Below are 25,290 nucleotides of genomic sequence, written 5' to 3' on the forward strand. Positions count from 1 at the left end.
CTGCAGATTGTTTTCATGTTGAGAGTCAGTGGTCAGGGAAAACCTCAGACCCTAAGGGATGTGGTGGTTTTTCTCCCAGTGCAATACACCACTGGCTAATGTAGATCCACCTACTGAGACCAGCCTAAACCCCAGTGGGAACTGTTGTCACAGGCATGATAAAATTAACTAAACAGTAGCATGAACAGCTCTTAAAACAAGGTGACTTACTTACACAAATTGGTCCATGTCAAACTCAAACTCATTATCTGATAGCTAATATAACATCCGTGTTTCTGAAGGACTGGATCCCCTTTTAGAAACAAACTGCTTTGGCCAGATAATTTTGAGAGAGAGTGCTGTGAATTCTCCTTACTTAGCCCAGAGACGAATTCACGGAAGTTGATGAGCAAGTCTCCGTTTTCATCAAGAAGCCTGAATAAGCGTGCAGCTAATACATCTGAATGAGTTCCACATGCCCAAGGGAAGAGGAGAGTGAACATCCCCTTGAACTGCTCAAAGTCAATACGGTACTGCTCCAGGTAAGGCAGGCTGGGATCGTGTCGGTCAATAGCATTGCTGTTTCCTCCCCAGTAGCAGCTAGTCAGATGTTCTGCCTGAACAGAAGGCAAATGCTGTGAGATTGTCATCACCTCTGTAAACAACTCATTGCTATCAACGATTAAAAAAAAAAAAAAATCCAAACTACTCATACACACACATCCATAAAACAACACAAGACTAGCAGATGTATTTCCATTTATCTAGCCCTTGAACTTCTACAAGAGGTTTCTCCTCTAGCCCAGACAAAAAGACATCCCTCTACAAAAAAAGATAAAGCAAAACTTTTTCTGCCTCCCAGGCAGATGAAACACGAAATAACTGTTTTGAACAGAGCAGTAAGCAGCTGTGACTTGCATATATACACAGGCTTCTTGTGCTTAGTCACCCCCTTCAACCTCACCACGCAGTCAAGTCAGAAAGGGGACTCTCATGAAATCTTTCATTTCAGAGCACATGAAAATAGCTGTTTATTTGAAATATTTTTTTGTTGAACTGTATAGTCTCAAAAATACTGTATAAAGTCCTACTCTTTCAGTCTTACTGAAGTCAGTGAAAGCTCTGGAGCCGATTTCGGTGGAATCCAATTCAAAACAATTCAGAAGCTTAGAGAAAGAGATCCTAGCACTGCACAGTGATCAGCCAGGGTGGACTATCTGACTTGCTCTCACTGGTTCCATGAAAGACTGAAAGAAGGCACTGCAGGATTTGGACAATTGTAAGACCTTACATTACAGATGGGAAGCTGAAAGAAAAGAAATTCTTCATGGTATAACAAAAAAAAAAATCTTTGTTATAACAAAATAGAGGAAGAAAGTATCTTGTTTTAAGGCACCGTGCATGAAGGTGAAGCTAAAGCATCTTAACTGCTCATCTATAAATTTGTGAATCTAATGGTATTGCTGTACAATCAACTTTCAAAGACACATCACTGTGATGCTAAATTTCCATGTAATATAGTATACGCTAAAGTATTAACAATGGCCAAAATCAGCTATGGTGATATGGAAGTACTAAACTGTCTGAGATAATAGAATAAAGGTGTTTCTGTGCTAAATATCAAAACTTGGGTCTGGTAGAGAGAGAGACATATGTAAGTTTCTAAAGACTGGTCAAAAGCCTGTGCCTATTCACTTTTTCATTATAATAGTTTTCATCAGTATATTCATTTTTTCCATGGACAAATAATTTATTTACTGAGCTTTTAAAAATTGCTAGGATTTTTTTTTGTGTATTCAATAATACAGCAGCTAATTCAAATTTGTATTAAGATACCTGATAGCAAGTAACTCACAGACAACCTGGTCTTTAGAAAAGACACGGTCCCATATCAAAAATAGACATCTGCATTTCCTGCAGGCACATGATCTTATCTTCACTTAGCTTTACCTTGAAAAGAGCATACAGTTCCTCCAGTTCATCGATAGTAAAAGAAGTCTCTGTCACAATAGTTCGTACCTTTTGAAACATAACATTAATAGTTAGAGATTTGAAATCCATGTCTCACTGAAAAGCTTATTTAAATTTCAGATACTGACTGACCTTAATCTTCGCAAAGAACATTATTTCAGTACTTACCACATTGCGCTTTGTAGTATCCTCAAGGGTTTGGATAACTTTCAGCCTTTGTTTGAATCTCATTTGTTCAATTAAATCCGCTCGGATACTTCCAAATTTCTTAAAAAGAGAAAAAGAAGTACAGGATAGTCTGTGTATTAATATTTGGAATACTTAGCTTGCCTTTAATGTATATGAGAAATTTATTTAATTATGTGATACACCACAAATGGTATATTTGAAAAATCTGCTGTTAAGGCATTTTTCTAACACGTGACAAAGTTACGAAGACTTTAAGAATATATCACTAGATTTTATTTTTCCCAATGACCTGTTTTCATTTAACTTGAAAGGTCTTTATTAAGTTACAAATCCTCATATTTCAAACCATAATCTCAGTAGTTAGGAATTTCTTGCTTGGAAAAATCGCTATGAATAGATTGTTTCGTAACTCCTTCTGCAGGGCTTAATTGCTACAGAGAGAGAAGATATTTGGACTATAACTCCTTCTGCAGGGTTTTGTTTCAGCTTGTCCTGGAATATCTCTTAATTGCTACAGAGAGAGAAGATATTTGGACTAATGGGATCTCTAACAGCTGAGACAGTATAGGAGTCCTTACATTCCTGAGGATCTGAAACCAAGCATCAAGAATGCAACCTCCATTAGGAAGAAGATTCTCTCAAGTGCCTGAGTCTTATTTTCAGAAGGTTTGTTTTTTTCTTTTTTACAATGCATGTAACAGTTTCGGGGAGCTCCTGCATATACCACAGAAGCGGAAAACCTATTAGGAATAATATCCTATGTTTTCATATGTAGTCCAATGCCTAATCATGAAGATTTATTTTTGTGAACTATAAGAAGGTTTTTTGCCATCAAGAAAACTCTTGTAACATACTTAGAAATGCACAGATGAGCAGCAGGAACAATAATGCCAGACATCAAGTATGCCACATACAAACCTAAACAGGACGGATTTATATCTCCAGTGCAAGTGCATCTACATAAGCAGGTCAGTTTGCTAGCACATTCTTGTGTGATCAAATTAATGCTAAAGCTGCATTTATCTGTAAGGCTGTGCATATTTATTGTGTACTGGGAGTAAAAAGATGTTTCATGTACTTGGAGCATTTTGCAAATAAAGAAGTCTTTCAAAAAAATGGAATCTAGATAAACATCCATGAATATTAAGCATCACAGAGGTCACAAAACCTTGAAAAAAGAGGGCTTTTGTGGCTCTGAGGCCATATCTATTCCAGTAATCAGGGCTGATTCTCTGTCCCGGAGGCCAAATGAGATGGTCTGTCCACATCCATACAACTAAACTCATGTACCCTACAGAAAAGGAAAGTTGCATGCAATTACCTCCTGGGAGTGGTCCCTTGCCCCTGTTAACTTTCAAATCATACAAGGAATAGTTGGAAGCCTGTCTCTTGTTCTAGGTCAAAACTGTATCAAACCTTTCAACAGCATAGACCTTTTGACTGTCAGTTGTTTAGTTAAAATGGCCAATATCCAGATACTACTATAAATATAGCTTAAGCGTTTAAGGCCTATTTTTTTCCAAATTAACTAACACACAAATCAAAGGAGTTAAGCACATAACAGCTCTGAATATCTGAGTCTACACTTCATTGACAGCTAGTGAGCTACGGTTCTGGAGCCCAAGGCTGATGGGGAGCGGCTGAGGGAACTGGGGGTGTTCAGCCTGGAGAAGAGGAGGCTGAGGGGAGACCTTATCGCCCTCTGTGACTGCCTGACAGGAGCGGGGAGGGAGGTAGGGGTCGGTCTCTTCTCCCAAGAAACAAGTGATAGGACAAGAGGAAATGGCCTCAAGTTGTGCCATGAGAGGTTTAGATTGGATATTGGGGAAAATTTCTTCACCAAAAAAGTTATCAAGCACTGGAATGGGCTGCCCAGGAAAGTGGTCAAGTCCCCATTTAGAAGATGGGTAGATGAGGTGCTTAGGGACAGGGTTTAGTGGTGGACAGGCACGAGTGGACTGGATGATCTTAAAGGTCTTTTCCAACCAAATGATTTTTTGATTCTATGATTCTATGCACAGGCTTTTAAAGCTGTAGCGATTATGCATTATTTCAGCCACTTCTGTTGTAATTATTGTAACGCCAGGCTCTGTGGCTTCTGAATTAATTATAAGATTGAATGAAAAAATGAAGATATTTATTACAAAAAAAGTATTTTTAGTAAATGAAAAAATTACTGGCAGGGTAAAACATACTTGTTATGTATATTCCCTTATTTCAAGAATGTTTCTCTTTTAAAAGCAGAAAGACAGTTCAATATCATCACAGAGAGGGGTACTAATCACTTAATTACCAAAAAATTCCTCTGCATCACTTCAGCTTTCACTGCAGACTTCTCATATATGCAATCTGACATGAATACCCAAGAGCTGGACAGGATCAGAGAATGATGGAAAGTAGCTCTTCATAAAACAATCTAAATATGCTTTTGCCAGTGATATGCCTTCACCAAGTTCTCAGACTCATCACGCTCCCATGACAAATATCACATGACAGTCTGCAAGGGACAAGGTTTTCATCCCCCTTGGGGGTGGTGTGCGTGCATTTGAGGGGGGGCAAAGAACTCCAAGAAAAAGAATTTTTTGCAGCTGTAGGTCTTCCTATTTTTTCATAAACAATAAATGTCTAGAAGATTAAGGATGGATGGTTACCCAACAAGAGTACCTTGAACAGCTTAAATTCTAAAAATAGCAAAGATATGCTCGCTTACTTGGTATTTCTCTCTTTATAGCTGCAACAACTGCACACAACTGATTGAGGAACATAACAATCATTGAGTAACAGATGCCTTGAGGGTGGTTTTTTTTTTAATCTTGATAGTTTACTACTGAATTGGGTTTTTTGTTGTTTTGTTTTGTTTTTTTTTTTAAAATAATCAAATCAACCAACAATGACTCTCCTGAAACTAATTCTCTCTTTGCAACTGATTCCTGCTTTCCTCACAATTCTTCACTCCCCATGCTATTTGTTTTGCCTAATTATACTGGATTACAGCTGGTTATTTATCTAGAAGGAGCTACAGGGTTCTGTGCTCCATAAGCCCCAAAAAGATAGACTGGCTCTGCAAGGAGTCAGGTTATTTATCTACAAGCAGATAAGTCAATGCAAGCCGTCTTCATGATGAGGAAATCAGAAAAACACCAGGGAAACAATTTCATGTAAATGTCCTCCTCTCCATTCTAACATTGTGTGAAGGAGAAGAACCATCCATCTAACTTGATTTAGTTTGCCCTCAGCATAGAATACACGAAGGACTACTGACTTCCTTGTTAAATAGGTATCATGTTATTAAAGCAAGGAGGTTTTAGGGGCATAAGAAGTGCCTCTGGAACAGCTGTCATACTGCCAAGTATGAATCTACATCTTGAACTAAAAATACTAATTTATCCTCCATGTCAATAGAAGGAAAAAAGAAAATTAAGGAGAGTAACTCTTTAGAAGTTATTCTTTAATTTTTATGAAAAATTAAATATGTCAGTGTAATCATATTTTGACTGACAGCTTATTTTTAAAATTTAAGGACAATGAAACTGGTTTTCAAACTTTAGGTTTTATGCAGGCTTTGTCCTGTGCTTTACAGATACTAGTTATTACCAACTCCTTTCACTTGAAATTTTTTTTAGCTTTGGTGGTAATACAGACGCTAGGGACCCATGGTCATAATCAGCATTTGCTGAAGAAAAAAAAAAAAGTTAAGAAATAACTTATAAATAAAAGAATAAAAGAAATAAAGTTCTGCTGATAGTAGAAAGGTCTTCTGAAATCATACAGATTTCATGAATATTTCAGTTTGGAAAAGCAGGAAAAAGCTTAGATGAGAATTAACCTTTTTTGAATTACAAGTTCAGCCTTTTGCTTGTAAGTCACTTTTGGTTGTGGGCTGCTTTCCTTTGATGCTGCAGGCTTCCGTACACAACAACTCCCATTAAAAGTTTTGGTTAAAAGAAAAAGAAAGACTAACCTCTCTCCCCTGCCCCATTTCAGACTTCTGAGATTAGTCTGTATTTCTTTAATGTTCTTTCAGTTCCAAGCAAAGCTGAACTACAGATTATCAAATTCCTCTGTAAAGCAGAACTAGTGTGGGTTGGCAAGTTCCTGTTAAGAAATCCTATCCTACCTCATAGGAAGACCTGATTAGTCTGAAGATATCCACCTCAGGATAAGGCTCTACATCATCACTGAGCAGGGAGTGAAGATGAGGAATGGGTGGAAGAGTGCTGTCCTTGTTAGTTACACTGTCCAAATATCTGATGGGGGAAAAGAAAAGAAATTAGAAACCCAAGATTCATTTGTACCCCCTCGCTTTTGAGGGTTAATAGAATAAGGGTTACATATAGATTAATATTAAATGTAAAAATGATCAAGCCACACTCTACTAATGAACTACATGATTTTTTACATCAGTAATTTGACAAATCCTAACACTGTTTTTTCTCAAAGACTTCTAAGGTAACCCTGGCAATTCATGATACTTATCAAGAAATAGCTCAAATAAGTTGCAAACGACTGGCTTACTGAACAGGTTTGTTGTTTCTGGCTGTTTAAATATGCTAAGGGAATTATGATACCACGGGAACAATGGGCAGCGTGCTTCAGTCTACGTACCCCCAATCCTACTACTGCCCAGCCTCACTGCAAGGGGCTTTCAGGGCTTGTTCTTCCCACCAGTGCAGCTCCTGTAGATCATCTGCCTTCTACCCTGCAGCTGCAGACCACTTAAAAGACTGAGCAAGCACTGGGGCTTACTTCAGAGAAACCACAACCACCACAGTCGTCTTTGATCCCAAAGAAATTAAAACCAGACTTCAGTAAGGCTATATCAATGAAACTTACTAGGAACAAAACTCCAAAGTTTCAGCAGCATCTTGAAAACTAAACACTAGTACCAAACACAAGGAAATCAGAGGTTACACGTATTAAATGACTCAATCCAGTCTATTTATTGGCTGCCCATTTCACTGAAATCTAATCATTCAAGAGCCTACTTAAGTCTTCGGAGTTCTGTTTAGTCCATTCCCAAAATATTTTTCCTTGAGATCAAGGCTTTTTCTTAGCAGTATTTAAAAGGCAAAAGGTGAAGTAACAAAATCCATACAATCAACTAAAATAATCAACCAAAAAAGGTTTTTATAACCAGGTTTGGGAAATTTGTTTGAATGTCTTGAAAAAATAATTTATATCTTGTTGGTCACGCAACATCATTTTAAGATTACCTAAAGAGTACCTTATAGGAGTGAAAAGGGACTATAAGTGTGTAAAAGATTTACATATATTGTACTGGTTTAAATTGAGTATTTTAACACAGAAGAACAAAAATCAGAAAAGCAAAAAGAAAAATAAAATTAACAGACTTTATTTTCTGTAATAAATACCTTCCCAAGACTGTCATGGCTTCTCCATCATCTTTACAGTTAAGCAGCTTGTCTACATTAGCATCGAGGACAGCGAGTGCTAACTGAAATATCACCTTTATTCCTTCACAGAAGAAACAATCCACAACCACGACTGCACTCTCAAATGGCATTACACTGAGGAACAGAGTGAGGAACCAGGACAGGGAAATGGTGGATATTACACCCAAGTCCTGCATGCAGTCATAAAGCTGTGGAACATAGTCACGAGCCAACTCTTCAAAGACACCCTGATCCACCAATGCTCCTGTTGAAAATAAATAAGGTTGGATGTCCGTTAATTCGGGAGCAACTGACCATATCACCATTTAGGGGAGAAAAATATATATACGTATATTCCCTCTATATAAATAGAAAACCTAAGAATATTCTACACAATGCTTACACACACTTTCTCACTTTCAGATAAATAACAGATTCTATTCCACCACCAAGCTGTACATACAAATTGAACTGTAAATTTTTTTTTATTTTAATTACACACTTCGTAAGAGCTAACAAAGGGTCGATTTGGTCTAGCACCTACAGAAGTTATATGATGGCTTAGTACTTACCATTACTAATTAGAGTAAGACTTCCCAGCATCACCTATTGGAGGAGGCCAGGGTGACAGTCTGTGTGGGTTTGGATTTATTTCAAAAGAACCCTGTGCTATACATGCCTACGCCATAACATCAGTGCCTTAAGCAGGACAGGAAGAATAATTTCTCAGGCTGAATAAGTATCTCAGGCATTTGTGAGCTACACCAAGGACAGCTTCCATGATGAACTGAAGAGCCACTCACTTCCACATACACAAGGAAACTGTCATCTGACAACAGTAGCTTTCAGATACTTGTGCTGTTTCAAATCAGAAGCAAACAGGCAGAAAGACTTCTACTGCAATTTGCCGAAGCTCCTGTTTCCACCTTAACTTAATTAGATAACTGGATCATCTAAAATTCAAATTTCAGCCTCCCATCTCTTTTTCATTTACTTAGTTTAAGCCCACTGTAGAATGCCATCTAATCCTAAGTAAGTGAAAAACTATTAACTATCACAGTATCTGCTTAGGGAATTGCTTCTATGCTCCTGAGCAAGCTGTCTTGCCACTAGCATTCACAGTTTTATCTATGCCACGCATATATCTACACATATGCTTGTTTCAACACAAATAATACCAATCAATTTGGCTAATTTTTGTACTGTCATTTTAGAAAATTTCCCCATAACGTACCAACAACTCTTGTGTTGTAGTAGTCAGGTAGCATACGCTCACACAGAGCCACCAGCAGCCAGAAAGCTTCCTCCTCTTTTGCATAAAGGAGGAGTACTGAAGTGACAATATTCATAGCCTAAAACAAAGAGAAATATAAATTGCTAGACCCATTTATTCAATATCTAGCACGGTAACTGGTTACTATGGTTAGGAAATTAGCTACATCTTCCCCTGCAGACCCCAAACTTTTCAAGTGTTTTCCTGTAAAAACAGCAGGCAGTGTTTTCCCAGTGCTCAAAGGAAGGCTTAAGAAAGCCTCAAATAAACCACAAAAAAAATTGTTAGGTTGTTTTTGGTTTGGTTTTTTTTTTTTTTTTAAGAAAAAAATAAATCAAGATTTTTTCATAATCAAGGGCCTACTCAGGTCTGCAAGTACCCAGTTACACTGCTACTGATATTCTGCCAATAGGTGCTCTTGAGGAATCTGGGTCTGATGCAGACAAAATGCCTCCTATAGCACCAACGATGGCCGCTGCTGTACCACTCCTTGCAGAGGCAGTCTGCACACCCCACGCTTTCTGCTCCTAGGAAAAGGTCAAGACACAGCACCTATGAGCTGAGGAAAATGCCTGTAATACTGTCAGTTACGAACAGCCAGAGCATAGTGAAACAAGTGTCTCACTGTTGCTCACTCTTGATGTTTGACTGCGTACACGACAGTTTTTTATGACCTGTTTCACTCTGTTTCAAATATCACAGCACTGTACAATGACCTCTGAATTGTTTGCTTACAGCCTTTCACTAGACCTCTGTTAGTCTGAAGAAATTAAGTATTTTGGTACCATTTTCTTCTCAGGAAGGAATTTCTTCCTAAGGAATTAACTGCTCATTGCAGATCCCATAACGTTTGTACACGACAGTTTTTTATGACCTGTTTCACTATGTTTCAAATATCACAGCACTGTACAATGACCTTTGAATTGTTTGCTTACAGCCTTTCACTAGACCTCTGTTAGTCTGAAGAAATTAAGTATTTTGGTACCATTTTCTTCTCAGGAAGGAATTTCTTCCTAAGGAATTAACTGCTCATTGCAGATCCCATAACGTTTTAAGACTCCAGCTTGAGCATTACCTGTTTGAAACAGCAACTAAGGTTTCAACTCAAACTCAGAACAATGTTACAACTCTGTCAAAGCCTATGCTATTCCTTTTTATCCTGTCTACCATGTATGAAATACTTCAGTGCCTGAATTCTCACTGTAACTGGAATCAGCCTACTGAATGCCATAGGCTAAGTCCTAAGGCTATTAACAGTTACTGTGACAGCTTTAGCAACCAGAATCACAGTGTCTTTCTACTGTTCCTCTGTTAAACAACCTTTAAAAAAAGTTACTGTAGCTGTTACTCAGCATTATATTTGTTATTAAATAATTTATGATTGTGTCTGTGAGAATTGCTTGCGCTTTCATTTACTTGTGCTGTATCTAGGAGTTCTTAACAGTCAGACATTAATCAGGCTTCCCAATACTCACAAATTCAAGTTTCCTTTTTGCAAAAATAGGTATAAAGGCAAAAAAAGGGCCCAGGTGATAAGTCAAAGTTACATAGCAAGAAAGAATGATTTGGGACCAGAACCTAAAAAATAACCTGGATCACAGGCATAGAACTCTAAAAGCATGCACTGGTCAGCATTAACTCTACCGATACATGGCTGTGATGCACAGTGGTAAGATATTTTCTAGGGTGCTTTATTTTTTTTTCTTTTGTTTTGAATGACTGAATGGCATAATTGAAAAAAGTAAAGGAGATTCTTGATGGTTATTACAACCAATACATTGAATAAGTAGGTAAAAATTTAAGGCCAAATAATTAAAGGGCTTTTTTCTCCTGCTTAGAAGGAAAGATCCTTTTTTCAGGGTCCATTTGTCATTTTCTGTAGATGCACTTCAGGACAGCTCTGTTGGTATCCTCTGTCCAGTCTCTAGATTTATGGGCAGAAAATATGCTTACAGAAAACTATGCACATCTCAGCATGCACTGCTAATACTTCTGCTGGAGGATGTCCTTGTGTCAAATCCCTCTGACCTCAGCATTACTGTAATTCTGCAGCACTGAGGCTTTACCTCACAGCATTATATGTGTATCGGTCTACTTTACACAGCCAAATACTTGTGTACATGATTGAAGAAACAGGAGTACAATGAAAGAACTGGAATTCCAGAAACTGAAGGAGTGCCAAGATACTTCAATTACCTGACAATATCCTATATTTGGATTTCTAAAAGCATAAGCTGTCAAGACTCTCCTTAGAGCAGCAATACCCATCTCGTTCTGGAATGCAGGGTGTTCTGGAAGGGAGCGATGCAGATCCCTCTCTATCTCTTCTGTAGCAAGGTTATACTTCCCCATCGATTTCTCCACTAGGTCCTCGTAATAGCCAGGATGAGTGGCCATTTCATTAATGGCTCCTGGGAGTGGGAGAACAGTATTAAAACCAGCAGAAAAAAGCAAGGGTTAGCAGATACAATATCCCAACACCATGATCTTCTGCTACCCTTTCATCTTGAATGTTACCAACAAGCACTTCAAAAGCAACTATGAAATGTTAGTTTTGTAAAGGTGATTAAAAAAAAAAAAAAAAAAGAGGATGTGCTTAGGCGATTGAGATATCACCCCTTCTTGTCTTCTCTAGAGGCATATTTTAATGAGGTTTAAAAAAAGAAAATGCAGAAGTGCTTAGGTGATTGAGATATCACCCCTTCTTGTCTTCTCCTCTAGAGGCATTTTTTAATGAGGTTTAAAAAAAGAAAATGCAGAAGATAAAGTGTCTTTCTCTTTCAGCCAAAATGAAAACAGGAGGCATGAAGAACAAACCAGCTGTGCAGTCACATGGTACCATGAGCATCTCTGCAGATGGCTGTGGGTTTGATCACAGAACAGCGAGGGTTGGAAGGGACCTCGGGAGATCATCTAGTCCAAGCCCCCCGCTAAAGCAGGTTCTCCTAGAGCAGGTTGCACAGGACATCATCCAGGCGGGTTTTGAATATCTCCAGAGAAGGAGACTCCACAACCCCCCTGGGCAGCCTGTGCCAGCGCTCTGTCACCCTCGAGGTAAAGAAGTTTTTCCTCACGTTCAACTGAAACCTCTTATGCTTCAGTTTGTGCCCATTGCCCCTCGTCCTGTTGCTGGGCACCACTGAGAAGAGTCTGGCTCCATCCTCGTGACATCCACCCTTAAGGTATTTATAAATGTTGATGAGATCACCTCTCAGTCTTCTCTTCTTCAGGCTAAAGTGATCATCCTAAGTAACTCAGAACATGCCTCTGCGAAAGCTACTTGCCCTGAGGAGGGAGTAGATTAATGTTAGGTTGCAGGAAGTATGATATCTCGGCCAAAAACAAGCGACAGGAACGCTCGAGCTCTATTCTTGCTTCTGAAAATGACACTGTCACCTTGGGCAGAGCACTTAGCCTGTCTTAGGGATACTACTGTACGCTCACAGAGTTGCTAAGAAATTTCACTGCTGACTTTAAAACTTCTCTGGAAATGAAAATCTCAGCAACAAAGGAAATCAAGTGTCAGCAGCACAAAGTAATGCACATGGAAAACACTAACTATACATACACCATGAAAATTGGTCCAAACTAGCTATTAATCGGACACATGACAGATCTGTGCATTATGTGTATATTTTCTGAAAACACTTTTTTAATGCCCAGCAAAGAGAAGATGTAAAAGATTAAGCATTATTAGGGAAGAAATAGAAAAAAAACCCAGAAAGCATCATTAGATCATCGTATGAAGTCCCTGGTGTGCTCATATCCTAAATGGTGCGGGCAGCTGTGGTAACTATCTCAAGGAGGCACAGAGCTAGAAGGCACACAGTAAGTGAAAGGTTATGAAGAAAGCGTGAGCTATGGACTGCTTTCATATAACTAGCAATAAAATGAGTAAAATTCTTCAACTTTGAAAAACAGCCTAAGTGAACACAGATCTAGAGAATCCTTGATAGCACAGAAGATGGACAGAAATATCTTCTCACCATTTTTCATATACTGGGAGCACCTGATAAAATTATAAAAGAACTTTTAAAAAAAATTATTAAAAAAAAGATAGATAGATATTGGTTACATGCAACATGCTTAAACTTTGGAATTCCTTGCAACAACTTGCTGTGAAGGCCAAAAGCTTAACTGGATTCAGAAATTATTAAACCAATGGGAAGTTGGCCTGCTGGTGGTTGTTGAATATCTAGAAGCCCCTAGACTGCTGGCTTCTGGTAACAGAGTGCATGTTCTGCTTTTTTTATATTCTTCCCTAATTATTTGAGCCTGTTGGAGACAGCGTACTTACTAGCCTAAACAGAACTCTTCTCTAAACCAGTCTGGCACCTGCTAACAATCACAGCCTTACTTGATCCAAATATTTTTAGATGCTTATTATCTGCACCTTTAAACACCTTTGATATCCTTTCTTCCCTCATGCTTTTGTTTATATCCCACAGTCATGTTCAAATGAATACCTACCTGAAAATAGTAGCCAAAGTTCCCCTCTCATGCTTTCTGGAATGCCTTTCAGCACAAGGTCTCTGGTTTTCTCTGTACGATACATACAGACTCCTTGGCCATATTCAGCAAAGTGAATCTTCCAGGCCTGTTCCTTCAAAAACTCTTTAGCCTAAAAGCAAAGAAAGGCAGGCATAAAGATGCAGCTTCTCTTTCTAACACTCTGCCCCACCAAAATGCTAAAAAGTCTGCAACGTTCTAACTTTTCAAGTGAGCAAGAAGTAACTTTGCTACAGTCCAGTTCTCTTCTTAACGGGCTCCCTCCTCCCATTTCTTAGTTTCTATCCCAGCAGACCTTGCTTTTAAAAAGAATATTGTTCAAACAGTTGTACTTAAGAGCAGGCATATAACCTCTCTTTGATTTACATCCAGCTTTGCTCTTTTATGTAGTGAAGTTGTTTGCATTGTTAAAACGACAGCGATGTTCAATGCTTTATTTCTGTGAAAAACACTGCCTTTTAACTGTCTGTGGCAGAATGAAACTCTTCTGGGTCAGAAACATGGATTTTAAAGAAAACATAATTTAACAACTTTTTCAGTCAGGTACAGTACTCTGAGGTGCATTTTACCAGCTTGGGGTTGAACTCCTCAGGTGACCTCCGCCGATACATTGTCATTAAAGCTTGAGTCGCTGTTGGAATGCCATTGTCGTTGAGATTGAACTGTCGATCTCCCTCCGACTCAGAGCTGAGGCTTTTATGAGGGCTGGCAGAAATTAAACTACTCGATCTTGTGAACACCTGTAGAAAGCAGTCACAAACAATACAGACATGGCGCTGAGCCAGAGTCTGGACTTTTTACTGCATTTTACTACAAAATTCATACATGCTAACAGCTAACAAAAAGTGAGCAAATCAAATCACCCAGGAATATTCGCAGGCTGAGCGTATGACAGCAGAAATTAAACCAGTATAGAATAATGAAATTGTTTCCAGTTTCTCAGTAGCTCCCCCTACCCAAAGTCAAATCCTATAATTAGAATTGTTAAGGTAGTGTTAACTTTAAGTAGTCCATGGCAATTAAATCAGCTCCCTTGGTCTCCTGTCAACAGAGGACTGTTGACTCCCCAGGTGGCTCCTTGACTGTCCAGAATGTAAGATATAACATATATTTATATGTGTGTGTGTGTACACATACACACACGTTTATATCTGTATATATGTTTATACAGACATACACAAAATAATTTATTTTGTTTCCCTCACTTAAAAAAAATTTCTACAGAAAGTTCAACACTGTCAGATTGTGGTTTGGAAGTAAAAGGATTTTCTGACTTCTCAAATGGCTCTGAAAATTTATCACAGTAAAATCTCACATAGCAGTTCAAACCAAATGCCTGAAATTGAAATTAGTAGTCATGCATGTCTATGTATGTAGTGATATTACTAAATATAATAATAATGCTTGCAATTATTAATTTGTGTTTATAAACCAGTAGGTAGAATATGCAGATCCATTTAGGGCAAAAGGCAAGACAAAGTTTCAGCATTATACATATCTGCATATGTGCTCTGGTATAAAACTACAACAACACACCAATTATACCTCACCATCAACAAAGGAAGTAGAAAACTGACTTTTAAGATTCACATGGCAAACAGGATAGGGCTACTCAGCACAATACTAAGGTATGGCTTAGTACAGACTTGGAATGCAAGTTCTTCCTATATTAAACCAAAATGATACACCACAAAAGCTTTTTCCACTTTGAGATCTGAACTTTGCTCAGTTTAACAGATCTGATTAAGTGATTTGAAGCACCTAAATTTCATACATAAAACCTAGGAATTCAGCAGAAGCCTTGATATTCAACATGCCTGAGAAAAGTTTATCTAATCGTATCTTTTAAGAACCATTTACTTTGCATAGATAAAAAGGGAGGCAGTTCAGAATAGGGCCATCTGATGTCCAAGACAGGTTTGGGTTTGTTTTTTTTTTTAGTTCAAATGTTTCAAAGTTTGCTAGCAGTGCACACACAAACTTACTCAGCTCAGACATCGTTTTCTGAAGAATCAAAGGATGAGATTTCGCAGCTGAAGTCTTGAATAAAAAGTTCCACATTAACTGATGTCTTCAAATTATTAAAATTCCAAAATCACATTTTGACTTGGACAAGTCAACAGATACTAAACGGTATTATGCAATTAACCAGTTAGTTAACTATGACACTTTCCAGCAAGATACACCGGAATTTCAGAATGTGGCAGCAAGAGTTAGAGTAGCTCTTCCACAGTAATGGTGATTTCTCTTAGGTCTAACATGAAAAAAATAGATATCCTAATTGTAACTTTTAAACTGTGCAGCTTAAGGAAGCTAAAGGCCTTAACAGAAGAGAGGTAACATTTGTGTGTACAAAGGCTGAGCTTTACAAAAACTTAAAAGGTTTTTCCTGGCTTCCCTCTCCGCATACCAGTTAAAATCCCCTTATAGTAAACGATTCATGTTCCTCCACATACCTCATCATCTGAGCTGATATAGCTTCCAGAAATATTTTTTTCCAAGTATATTTTTGAAGTGGTTTGTTGCAGAAAGTCTGAGATCCTCTGTACGAGAAAGTCTCTGTCTTTCAAATTGGCAAAGAGGAACGTCATTCTGTTTTTCGTGCTGATTGACAATGGGCTGGGCAATACACTGGAGCTGTCTGCCTTTTCCACTATTGTCACCTAGGGAGAAACAGCAGCTACAGCTTAAGATCTTTTAATTAATCAAGTTGCTTGGGCTAGGAAACCTTCTTAATACAATAAACCCATGCTTCTCCCCTCCTTATATCAAATCACTATGGACACCCCTCTGGGAAAACAGGATTTGGATACAAGGACTTACAAGTCTGAAAGATGAAGACTGTCATCCCTCAAACAACTGTCTTAAGTACATTCTCCAGAAAAACTCCTTTGCACTGCTTAGTTTATTTTCCTCAGGCTTTATTTTAAAAGAATCAGTAAAACAAAATTTCTTCTGTGGGATGGAGATTTATGGGCTTTTTGTGGTACGACCTCCAAATCTCTCCTGCTCCCTCACACCAGTACAGGCTGAATCAGCAGAGATTCTTGCTTACTTTTTACTGCCAATATATGTGAATAAGCCATTTTTTTGATAATACTCTTGTTGTACTATATTATAGTTGCACGCTGTGATAACAACCATTATTGCCACTGTATTTTCACAGCAGACAACAACCTGCAATGGGAAACGAACCCTATGTCTTCCCTTACAAAGGAAAGCATCTAACCCTGTGAGGTGGAGGTTTCTGTTTGGCCTTCAGTTGTTAGTGAAATGGTCACTAAGCTAACTGAACTCCAACCTGTAAACAGTACTTGCACCACAGACTACTGAGTACAGGGCACAAGTCCCCTGAGCTTTCAGTAAAGCACATTAACACAAAGAAATCTCAGGGCTAAGTCATACACTGTGGATGAATTATCTAACAGCCGTGTGTTCTCAACATTACCAATTATTTGCCTTAAACATAAATAAACCAATCAATCAAGTTTGTGCAGTTCATACATTGAACAAAACACAAGTCACAGTTATAAGTACTTTTAACCACTGCTTTTATGACTTAAAAAAATTTCCTAGGTAATGAAAACTGTCTTACAGCCTTCAGAATAGAAGAGGGCACATTTCAGTTTACCAGGACCCTTACTTTTGCTCTTTTTTAAAAACCTGTTTTAAAATATAGATCAACGGTAAGATGTTAGTGCTGTAATACTAATATTTCTCTAGCTAAAAGGACAGAATAGCCACTTTTCACATAGCACTTTCTTTGAAGATGTATTTAAAGACTGCAAATGCACAGGTCAGGTGCTAAATCACTTCTCTATCCTTCAAACTTCCTTTTATTTTTCTGTTACTACAAATCTACTAGTTCTTCATTAACTTAAAGGAGCTTCACTAACACCACATTGAAAATAGCTAAAAAGTGTTCGTATGTCATTTTTCTGTCCCACTTAAAAACTGCTTGAGCGTAATCAGCACAAAAGGAAGGCAAGTTCTAGAGGCACAGGACAGACATTATAGCAAGCATGCTCTGCTATAATGGGAGCAAACATCCACTTATTTCCTATTCCAGTAGACACACACACATATCTGAAGTGCTGATCTTGGAGACCGCACCTACTGGGTGCAGTAAGCAGTGCAGTCAGCCACTGAAAATTGTATTTTCCAATCATCACTTCTGAACCAAAGCTTTTTTATTGTCTCATCTGTCAAAACAGCTCCAGGATATCACAGAATACTGGAATTAGGTTAGGGTCTGACCCAAAGCTTTAATTAAATAGAAAGCTTCCCTTTAATTATTAAGGCTACTGATCAGTTGTTCTGAGGACTAGCGCTACCCAGTGTGTTACTGTTCTCCTTGCTGGTGTTGAGACTTAACCTGTTCTCACAAAAGCACTTATCCCTCTAGCTATTTCTTTCCCTTAAAGCTTTAGAGCTGCTTTGAATCCCATGCTGCCGTGGCTGTGGTTATAAAAACCAGTTGCTGAACCTGCATCCAGGAAAAAAGGTCCTGTTAAATGCAGACTTTGTTCTCCTCTGCCACCACTTTACCTGAAGGACCGTTGTTCCCTCAGAGTTCCAGACAAACAGTGCAACCGTAATTGAATGTCTCTCCTCAAATAACCAAAGTCATTGCAACACACTGTGGAGAAGCTGTACTTCAAAGTTTCCAAACAAATACCATTTGTTTTTACTCTTAATGATTTGTGCGGAAAAACAGTGCCTTGAAATATTCCATGGTTCTTCAGTAAAGCCACACTGCCCTTGGTCATACCAGCTTTGCTACTATTTCCAAGACAGACTTTACATGTTTTTCCATTAACCCTCAAATCAAGTCAATCATAAAAAACCTCCCCAACATTTTTTTTATTGCATCAAACAAATTCTTTTTACTGAACATCTATTTTAAGCAGCCAGCTTTAAAAAGGGAAGCATACCAATTTGCAAAATGCTGACATATTCTCCATATACAGGAATAAACGATTGCAAGTCTGTGTGAAAGACAATTCAAATCTTTAGGATTATGAATCTTTACATCTGACAAAAGCAAATCTTATCTGACAGATTCTTTAACAGTAGTTCCACTCATAGATCTAGGAGTTTTTATTGTCCATTCCTCCCTAGGAGGCACAAATATGTACCATGGGGCTATAAATCAGAATATAAATTATGGGAGAGGAATGACTCACAAGGGTTGTAAAAACTGACAGAAAAAAAACCTCTGTGAATTTTAGTAGTAAGAACTTTGAACTAAGATTCACAGTCATTAAATATTACTTAAACAAATCAGAATAGTATGCTCACAAGAGATCAAAGGGATGACAAGAAGTTTTTCTCCAATAATGGAAAAAAAAATATCAAAGTTAGGATGCAATTTCCAATAGGATACTGCTTTATTATTTGCCCTAGAAATTTGCAAATACAAATATTTACCTCTCGAAGAGGGATAATAAGGCTGCACAAGTTCTCTTCTTTACTAGTAAAGCAAATGTAGTTTGTAGAAACAAACATCTGACCCAAAATATGCATTTTGTTGAATGGAGTCCAGAGAGTACAGTCTGTGTGTCCATCTAATTTCTCGTCCTTTGGAAGTCGGAACAATGCACGGTATCTCTCACTCTTTGCTCTGGCATCAAGATCCCTAAAAAAACCCACAGAAAGAATGATATCATACATTTTAAGACATCTGTATATTTTCTACAAATAATTGCAAGTTCCCTGCAACATCCAACTCAGTTAAGCACTGAGTGTACAGCAAAACAAACAATGGAAATAGTTTGCATCTAGGGGATATACAGCTGCTGCTGCTGGAAGACTGTAAAACTACATAAAAAAAAAAATGCCATGAATAACTTAGGTACATTGATCCTGACTTCTCAGAGAGGACAGACTGGGTGATCTTTTCACATTCGGCCCTACTTTCTGACAATATATATAGTGTGAATCCACTTATTATTAAATTATTAAACCCCATGCAATATGACACCAAAAATGCTTCTTTGAGGCTTATTTATCAACATGATGGAATCATTAGGGCTAGAGTTTGTTAAAATTTCAAGACTTAGTCCTGATAATGCATTCAGTGTAAAACACTGAAAGACAAACCTAAGTGTATAATGCATGTCAGATGTCACTAAGTAATGAGAAGTATAAACAAGCACTGGTTGCAATGCTGTATGGTTCACTAACATGATCAACATACAAAACAATGAAAAAATTAACAAGAAACTATCAAGTTGCAGTATGATATCTATAAAGGAAGCAGAACTATTTTCCAGATTACTTTTTCATCCCTTAGAATTTTATGTCATTTTTTTGTATCTCTGTTACCTAAAATAGGTTCTAGATGGAATTAATGATCTAGAGTAATTTTTTAATTCCAGTTATAGGACCAACCATGAATGTTAGGCACATTTCTTAGTAACACTGAAATCACTTCACTACCTTCCTCTGGTAACATAAAAGGGCCTTACAACAGATAGCCAACGCAGACAGTGTCGAGAGATTAAGAATATTAAAGAACTTATAAACAAAGGAGAATTTGGCTTGAATATGTTTCTTTTATTTTTGCAACATATTCACATTAAAATGTTTTCCCTTTCCTATTTTGATAGGAGACCAAGTAATTATATTTAAGTAATTACTCACATTTTGCCACTGCTGGAATCAATCATTCCTTTTGGAGTAACATTAAATGGCAGCAACATTAAGAAAACTTGTGGACAAAGTGCTGCAAGCAAAAGGACTGAGGAGAAACAAACGACTAAGAGCCAGTGCTACTTACCGTTTTAGTGCAGATACTTTTTTGGGGGATTTCTTTTTCAGTTTGGGTAATGATCTGTCTTGTTCAAATCCTTCATTGTCCAAAAGCTGTCGCATAGCTATATTGGCAAGCTGTTCCATTAGTTTAAATGTCTCACTGATATTAAGGAATACTGAGAAGAAATGTTCGCTTGACCTTGTGCTCACTTTGATCATATCAGGGAAGAGCAGTGTAGCATTCTTCTCAAGTTGAGTGATATCGACCCAGCGGATAACTAACTTTGCTGAAAAGAAGCAAACAAATAAAAGATTCAGTACAAAATCCAGCCTATTCAAACCCGTTTTTCTTCTTCATATAAAATGTATTTAGCTGAAATTTTCTTGCATCTTGAAAAGCTGGGAGGACAGCATCAATAGACACAGCTTGTACAAACAAACTATGATCACCTGACAAACAGCAGATTAAATAGAGTTTAAGTATCATTTACTTCTGGACAGAACACCACACAAAAGCATTACAAAGCTAGGTGGGCTAACATAATTTATCACTGTCGCAGCACTCGCTCAGACTCTGATGTCCTCTTTTCCTATGGAAGCAAAGAAATGTAGTCTAAACACATCAGACAGGGTTCCATTATTTTTATACATTAAAAAGTTTCAAATATTACAGTAATGACAGTTCCTTGGCTTTTCTTCCAACACCACTACAGGTTAGGTTAGTCCCTTAAAACAGGGACTAAATCTACATTTATTTTTGTCAAAAAAAATTTCCAGTCTTTCGCTAGGGTATGTCTACACAGCTAAACAGAAAGACCTGGGACTGATCCATTGCCCGCAACAGAGTACTGCAGACTCTCTCACCTCCATACCGCTTAGAATTAAGTCTCTCTAGAGCAGATGGATTGCATCCACACTATATAGCTCTTGATCCCGGGCCTCCTCTGAGCCCTTTGTGATGCTCTGGTGTTGTATAAGAGTAAATGTGGCATTTGAGGTTGCAAAGTCTGCCAGAGTAGTACTAGAGGATTGTGTAAGAGCAGGAAGAGCCAAAACCAGTGTGATCTCATTCCTACTCCCTTTTGGACACAATCCCTGAAGTGAACCATGCCTCTAAACAATTCCCAGTCTTACAGAGAACTACTTTGAGAAACACAAAACAAACAAGGGAACAAGCACACAGTTAAGCAGCATGACAATCAGGGAATTGCTCCCTGCTCCTCTTTTTCCTCAGCAGTGTCTTTGCTCCCCCTGTAAAACATACCTTCCCTGCCCATGAGGAAAGAATAAAAGCAAAGGTGATTAATGCTGAGATACACCCAGCCCTGACGGGGAACTTTCCCCTTCCAGTAACTGCAGGAGTAGTAGTTCACTAATTTCTCTTCTTCCGGCATCCCAAATAGCTTGTGAAATTTCACTATGGCTTCCTTAAATTTTTCTGTATCGTCATCCTCCTTGATACCGTTGATTTTGTTGTACTCGGCGATGATGCCCTAGTAGGGAGTGAAAGAAGTACATAGCATGTTAGTTGCCATGGGTTATCAGATATCTGTATTACCATTGCTGTCTGGGCCAGAGGCCACAACAGTAACTGAAATGTTACGAAAGACTGTTGCTTATCCTTTAATTCTTCTGTTCATTCTTTTGCTTATATAGCTATTTACTTTATCCAAGGCTGTCTTTCTGACGACCTTGCTCCCTACCATGCCCATGCCCATGCCAAAAGCAACCAAACACCAACCACTTGCTAGAACCCTGTTTTAAACTAACCAGCCTATCTCAAAATGCTCCTAACAACTCTGTAAAGCACCTATAATTTTTAAAATTTTCCACTTCCACATAAATACGGTCCCTGAAGAGACCAAGAGAGGATTTCACTAGAAATTTTTTTTCTAAAAAGAAGGAAAAAAATCAAAGGAAAAAAGGATCTGTCTTTCATAGGGAAAATACCAACAATTTTTATGACCCCTCTACTGGATTTTGAGCAAAAGAGAAGAGCAAGAGGAAAAAAAAAACCCAGTATCTCCTGTTAGATTAACTGGCAGAATGGAAAAATCATTCACACTTTCAGGTGTGAAGTGGCAGCAGCCTGGTGAAAAGCTGCTTTTTGATACCTCAAAGACTATGGTTCCTCTGTTCTATACTGCAGTTCTGGTCTACTCATTTTTCCAATCTCTTCTATAAATGTTCTCCATTGCCTTCTATGTTTAAGTTACAAAAATGAAAGTTACTTCTTGCCTTCAATTGCTCCATTTACATGAAAAGCAGAGTATAAGACAGTGAACCGTCATTCACATTTAATATTTATCCAACTCTAAAAAGTAACAGTTTCCTCAAAGGATTATATTTCACACGACAGATGTCTTCTTGCATAAGGTGTTTCTATGATCACCTATAGCCCTCATACCTGATTCACTAGTACAACACAAACAACTAGGGGATTCTTAAGACAGTTGACTTACTACATGAAACGTTAAAAAGGGGAATGAGAAAAAGCCAATGCTTAGGATACACACCAAGTACGTACAGTAATTTTGCTTACAATAAATCTTTTACCAAAATATTTATTTTTAGGTAGTTCTTAGTGGGGATAAAGTACTTTTTACCAGTATAGCTACTATCTCTCCTATATGAAGAAAAAGAAATTCTGGTAAAACCTACAAAAAAATCCCCCACAAAACCAAACGAATTGACTGAAATATCAACCAACCAGCAACCCCTAACATCTATATGAAGTGTAAATGCCAACACTACAGGATTTAAGTACACAGAAGAGGGTAAAGTGACAGTATACGATGAAAGCATGAAAACAAATTAAAGCTTTGCACTAGAAAAGCAGCTACATAGAAAACTGTTGAAGACAGAAGCAACAGTGCAATTAATTTTAGAATGTGTGTTTGAAGCTCTGCTTACATTTTTTTTCATGTATATATATTTTAATCATACTGCTGCAGTTATGTGCGCTAATCCCAGTTTACCTAATTTTTACACACATGTTGCTACTTAGAATCTGGTTTTCCTTCAAAAAGGTGGAGCAGCCTGGGGACTATCAGGTCAAGTTTGTTTAGAATTCACATCAGTTTTCCTTCCACAGTCACATTTATCATTAACAACACTTATAACAATATATTTAAGTACCTGTATTTTTCCTCTGACAAATGTATTTATGTCATTCTCATTTTCAAAGATTGAAAGAGTTTGCAACAAATTCTGTTCAAGCCATTCCCAGTGTTCAGTGATTTCCTTCCTTGAGCAACCTGTATATAGATAAAACCCCCAAAAGTCACAAAATAAGTGTCACCAATGTCAATGTCCTCTTAACCATAAACAAGAGACTCTAGTAAAACTCGCCAGTAACTGGAGATGCAGTATTTCACCAGATGCTGTGTCCCTGGAAATTCCAAAATTTTCTCCCATAGTCTTTAATTTCATAATAAATAGGTAGGAACCTTCAAGATTATTCTGTGAGAAGCACAAGTTACTTATGTCTGTATCATGACCAAAACCCCCCTACATTTAGAATTCTAACTATAACAACAACACTGAGCAGCCCAATGTCACATTACAGAGTTAGCAAAGGTATTACCTGCATCTGTTAAGAACTGATAAAAAAAAACCCAACAGTTGTATATTCTACCATTGGTTCCTAGTTCTTCACCATACGTCTATAAGTTATCAAACAATGATAAAATTTCAAGAGTAAAAGCTGAAAAGGATAATTTTCCTGACAAGTCTATTACAAGGTCTCTCCCTCAAAAGAACAGTGCTGGAAGACATCTGAGCAAGCTGTATCTTTTTAGGGGAAGAGGGTTGTCAGAGGTGGTTTACTTTTAATGATGAAAGAATAAACTGAAATTTGATGACCCTAGTTTGCTTCGGAGGCCAAAAGGGGTCAAGTGTCTTTGATACTGAGGAATCAGCATTCATGTAGTCTGTAAAGTAGTACAGAACAGGGATGAAAAAGCTTCTTGTATGAACTAGAGTTTATTTATGTAAATTTTTGCTTCTATTTTACTCGAGATGGGTTGTGTTAGATATATTTCCATTTTGACCCCGTTCGCAACATCTTGCAGAATAAAGTTGTTGGTGCTCTTCAAGACCTCTCTGTGCCCAGCCTGAAGGAAAAATAAATTCAAGCACTCAGAAAAAATTGTTCCCCCAAAAAAGGATGTTGAGGAATTATGTCAAAACCAGGAATTTTAAGTAAGTATTTCAGAAAACACACATTACATGTTCACATAGGAACATCTGTACCTGAAGCTTGTTTACAAGTGCCTCAATCCAGGTAAGAAATAGCATCAATACTCCGTCATCTTGTTGTTCAAATCACAGGTTTTGCTCATTTTACACAGAACTAGCAAGCAAATGTACCTACCTGTTAACTAACACCTACAGAACCCAACAAAGTGAAGGAGCTCATGTGAGGCAACCATTAGAAAGAGGTTCAATTACAACAAGCTGTTGCTAGTAACTTCTTCAGCTTCACTACAGGCACAAATTGTTACTTATCTGTGCTAAGCGTTTCCATGGTTTGTAGAACTCCTCAATGCAACCATCCTGAATACATACTGAACAACCGTTTTCCTTCTTGTTCAGCAACAAATGATGGCAAAAAAATATTCTTTCTATGGTATATAATCAGAGCTTTACACAACTCCAACGAAAGCAACAGAACACAATATTCTGTGCAACTTGCAGGGGAATTTCACAATTCTAGCTGTAGTTTGGATACATAAATCGTGTTGCAGAATAGCCTGCATATGTAACCAGTATTTCAGAACCACAAGTGACGGCCACTGCTGCTTCTCCTTAACACTACCAGATGCAACCAGACCTTTCTGGAACTCAGGAGGTGGTCTGAAGACTGACTTATTTCTTCTTGACTTTTACACTGCTGTAAAAAGCAACGATGAAGTACATGAGCTATGTATATAAAACTAGACTGTCACCAGAAAAATTGCTCATCTTGAATAGCAGTGACAAGCAGTGCAGACACACTATCACAACAAACTATTTCTTAAAGCTGTCTATTTCTTGTTTGCAGTTCATCAATTATTTTTCATCACTTCTTATGAAACAGCTTTGGTTGATTATTCTCAATCTGTAACAACCCATTGCATTATTTCCATTGCCTTTTATCTCCACTATCTTACTGTTTAGTCTCCCAGTCTCATCTACAGCAGATCATGCAATCAGGCCAAAACCCACACCCCAGTTCTC

At 37.9% G+C, this 25,290-nt stretch overlaps 1 protein-coding gene across 1 annotated transcript in view; it reads right to left on the minus strand.

The window, feature by feature from the left end:
* TBC1D9 (TBC1 domain family member 9) overlaps positions 1-25,290 on the minus strand; it is a 78,338-nt gene that overhangs the window by 9,215 nt on the left and 43,833 nt on the right. The window contains exons 3-16 of the mRNA XM_035899148.1: positions 23,209-23,327; positions 21,335-21,563; positions 20,096-20,357; positions 18,745-18,952; positions 15,771-15,977; positions 13,884-14,054; positions 13,276-13,426; positions 11,002-11,216; positions 8,767-8,884; positions 7,512-7,797; positions 6,257-6,386; positions 2,119-2,217; positions 1,930-1,998; positions 356-596 (exon numbers count right to left, since the gene is read on the minus strand). Coding sequence (XP_035755041.1) covers positions 356-596; positions 1,930-1,998; positions 2,119-2,217; positions 6,257-6,386; positions 7,512-7,797; positions 8,767-8,884; positions 11,002-11,216; positions 13,276-13,426; positions 13,884-14,054; positions 15,771-15,977; positions 18,745-18,952; positions 20,096-20,357; positions 21,335-21,563; positions 23,209-23,327 — 2,505 coding nt within the window. The remainder of the gene's footprint in view (positions 1-355; positions 597-1,929; positions 1,999-2,118; positions 2,218-6,256; positions 6,387-7,511; positions 7,798-8,766; positions 8,885-11,001; positions 11,217-13,275; positions 13,427-13,883; positions 14,055-15,770; positions 15,978-18,744; positions 18,953-20,095; positions 20,358-21,334; positions 21,564-23,208; positions 23,328-25,290) is intronic.

Source organism: Egretta garzetta, unplaced genomic scaffold (assembly GCF_000687185.1).
Source record: "Egretta garzetta isolate BGI_Z169 unplaced genomic scaffold, ASM68718v1 scaffold258, whole genome shotgun sequence".
Classification (NCBI taxonomy): Eukaryota; Metazoa; Chordata; class Aves; order Pelecaniformes; family Ardeidae; genus Egretta; species Egretta garzetta.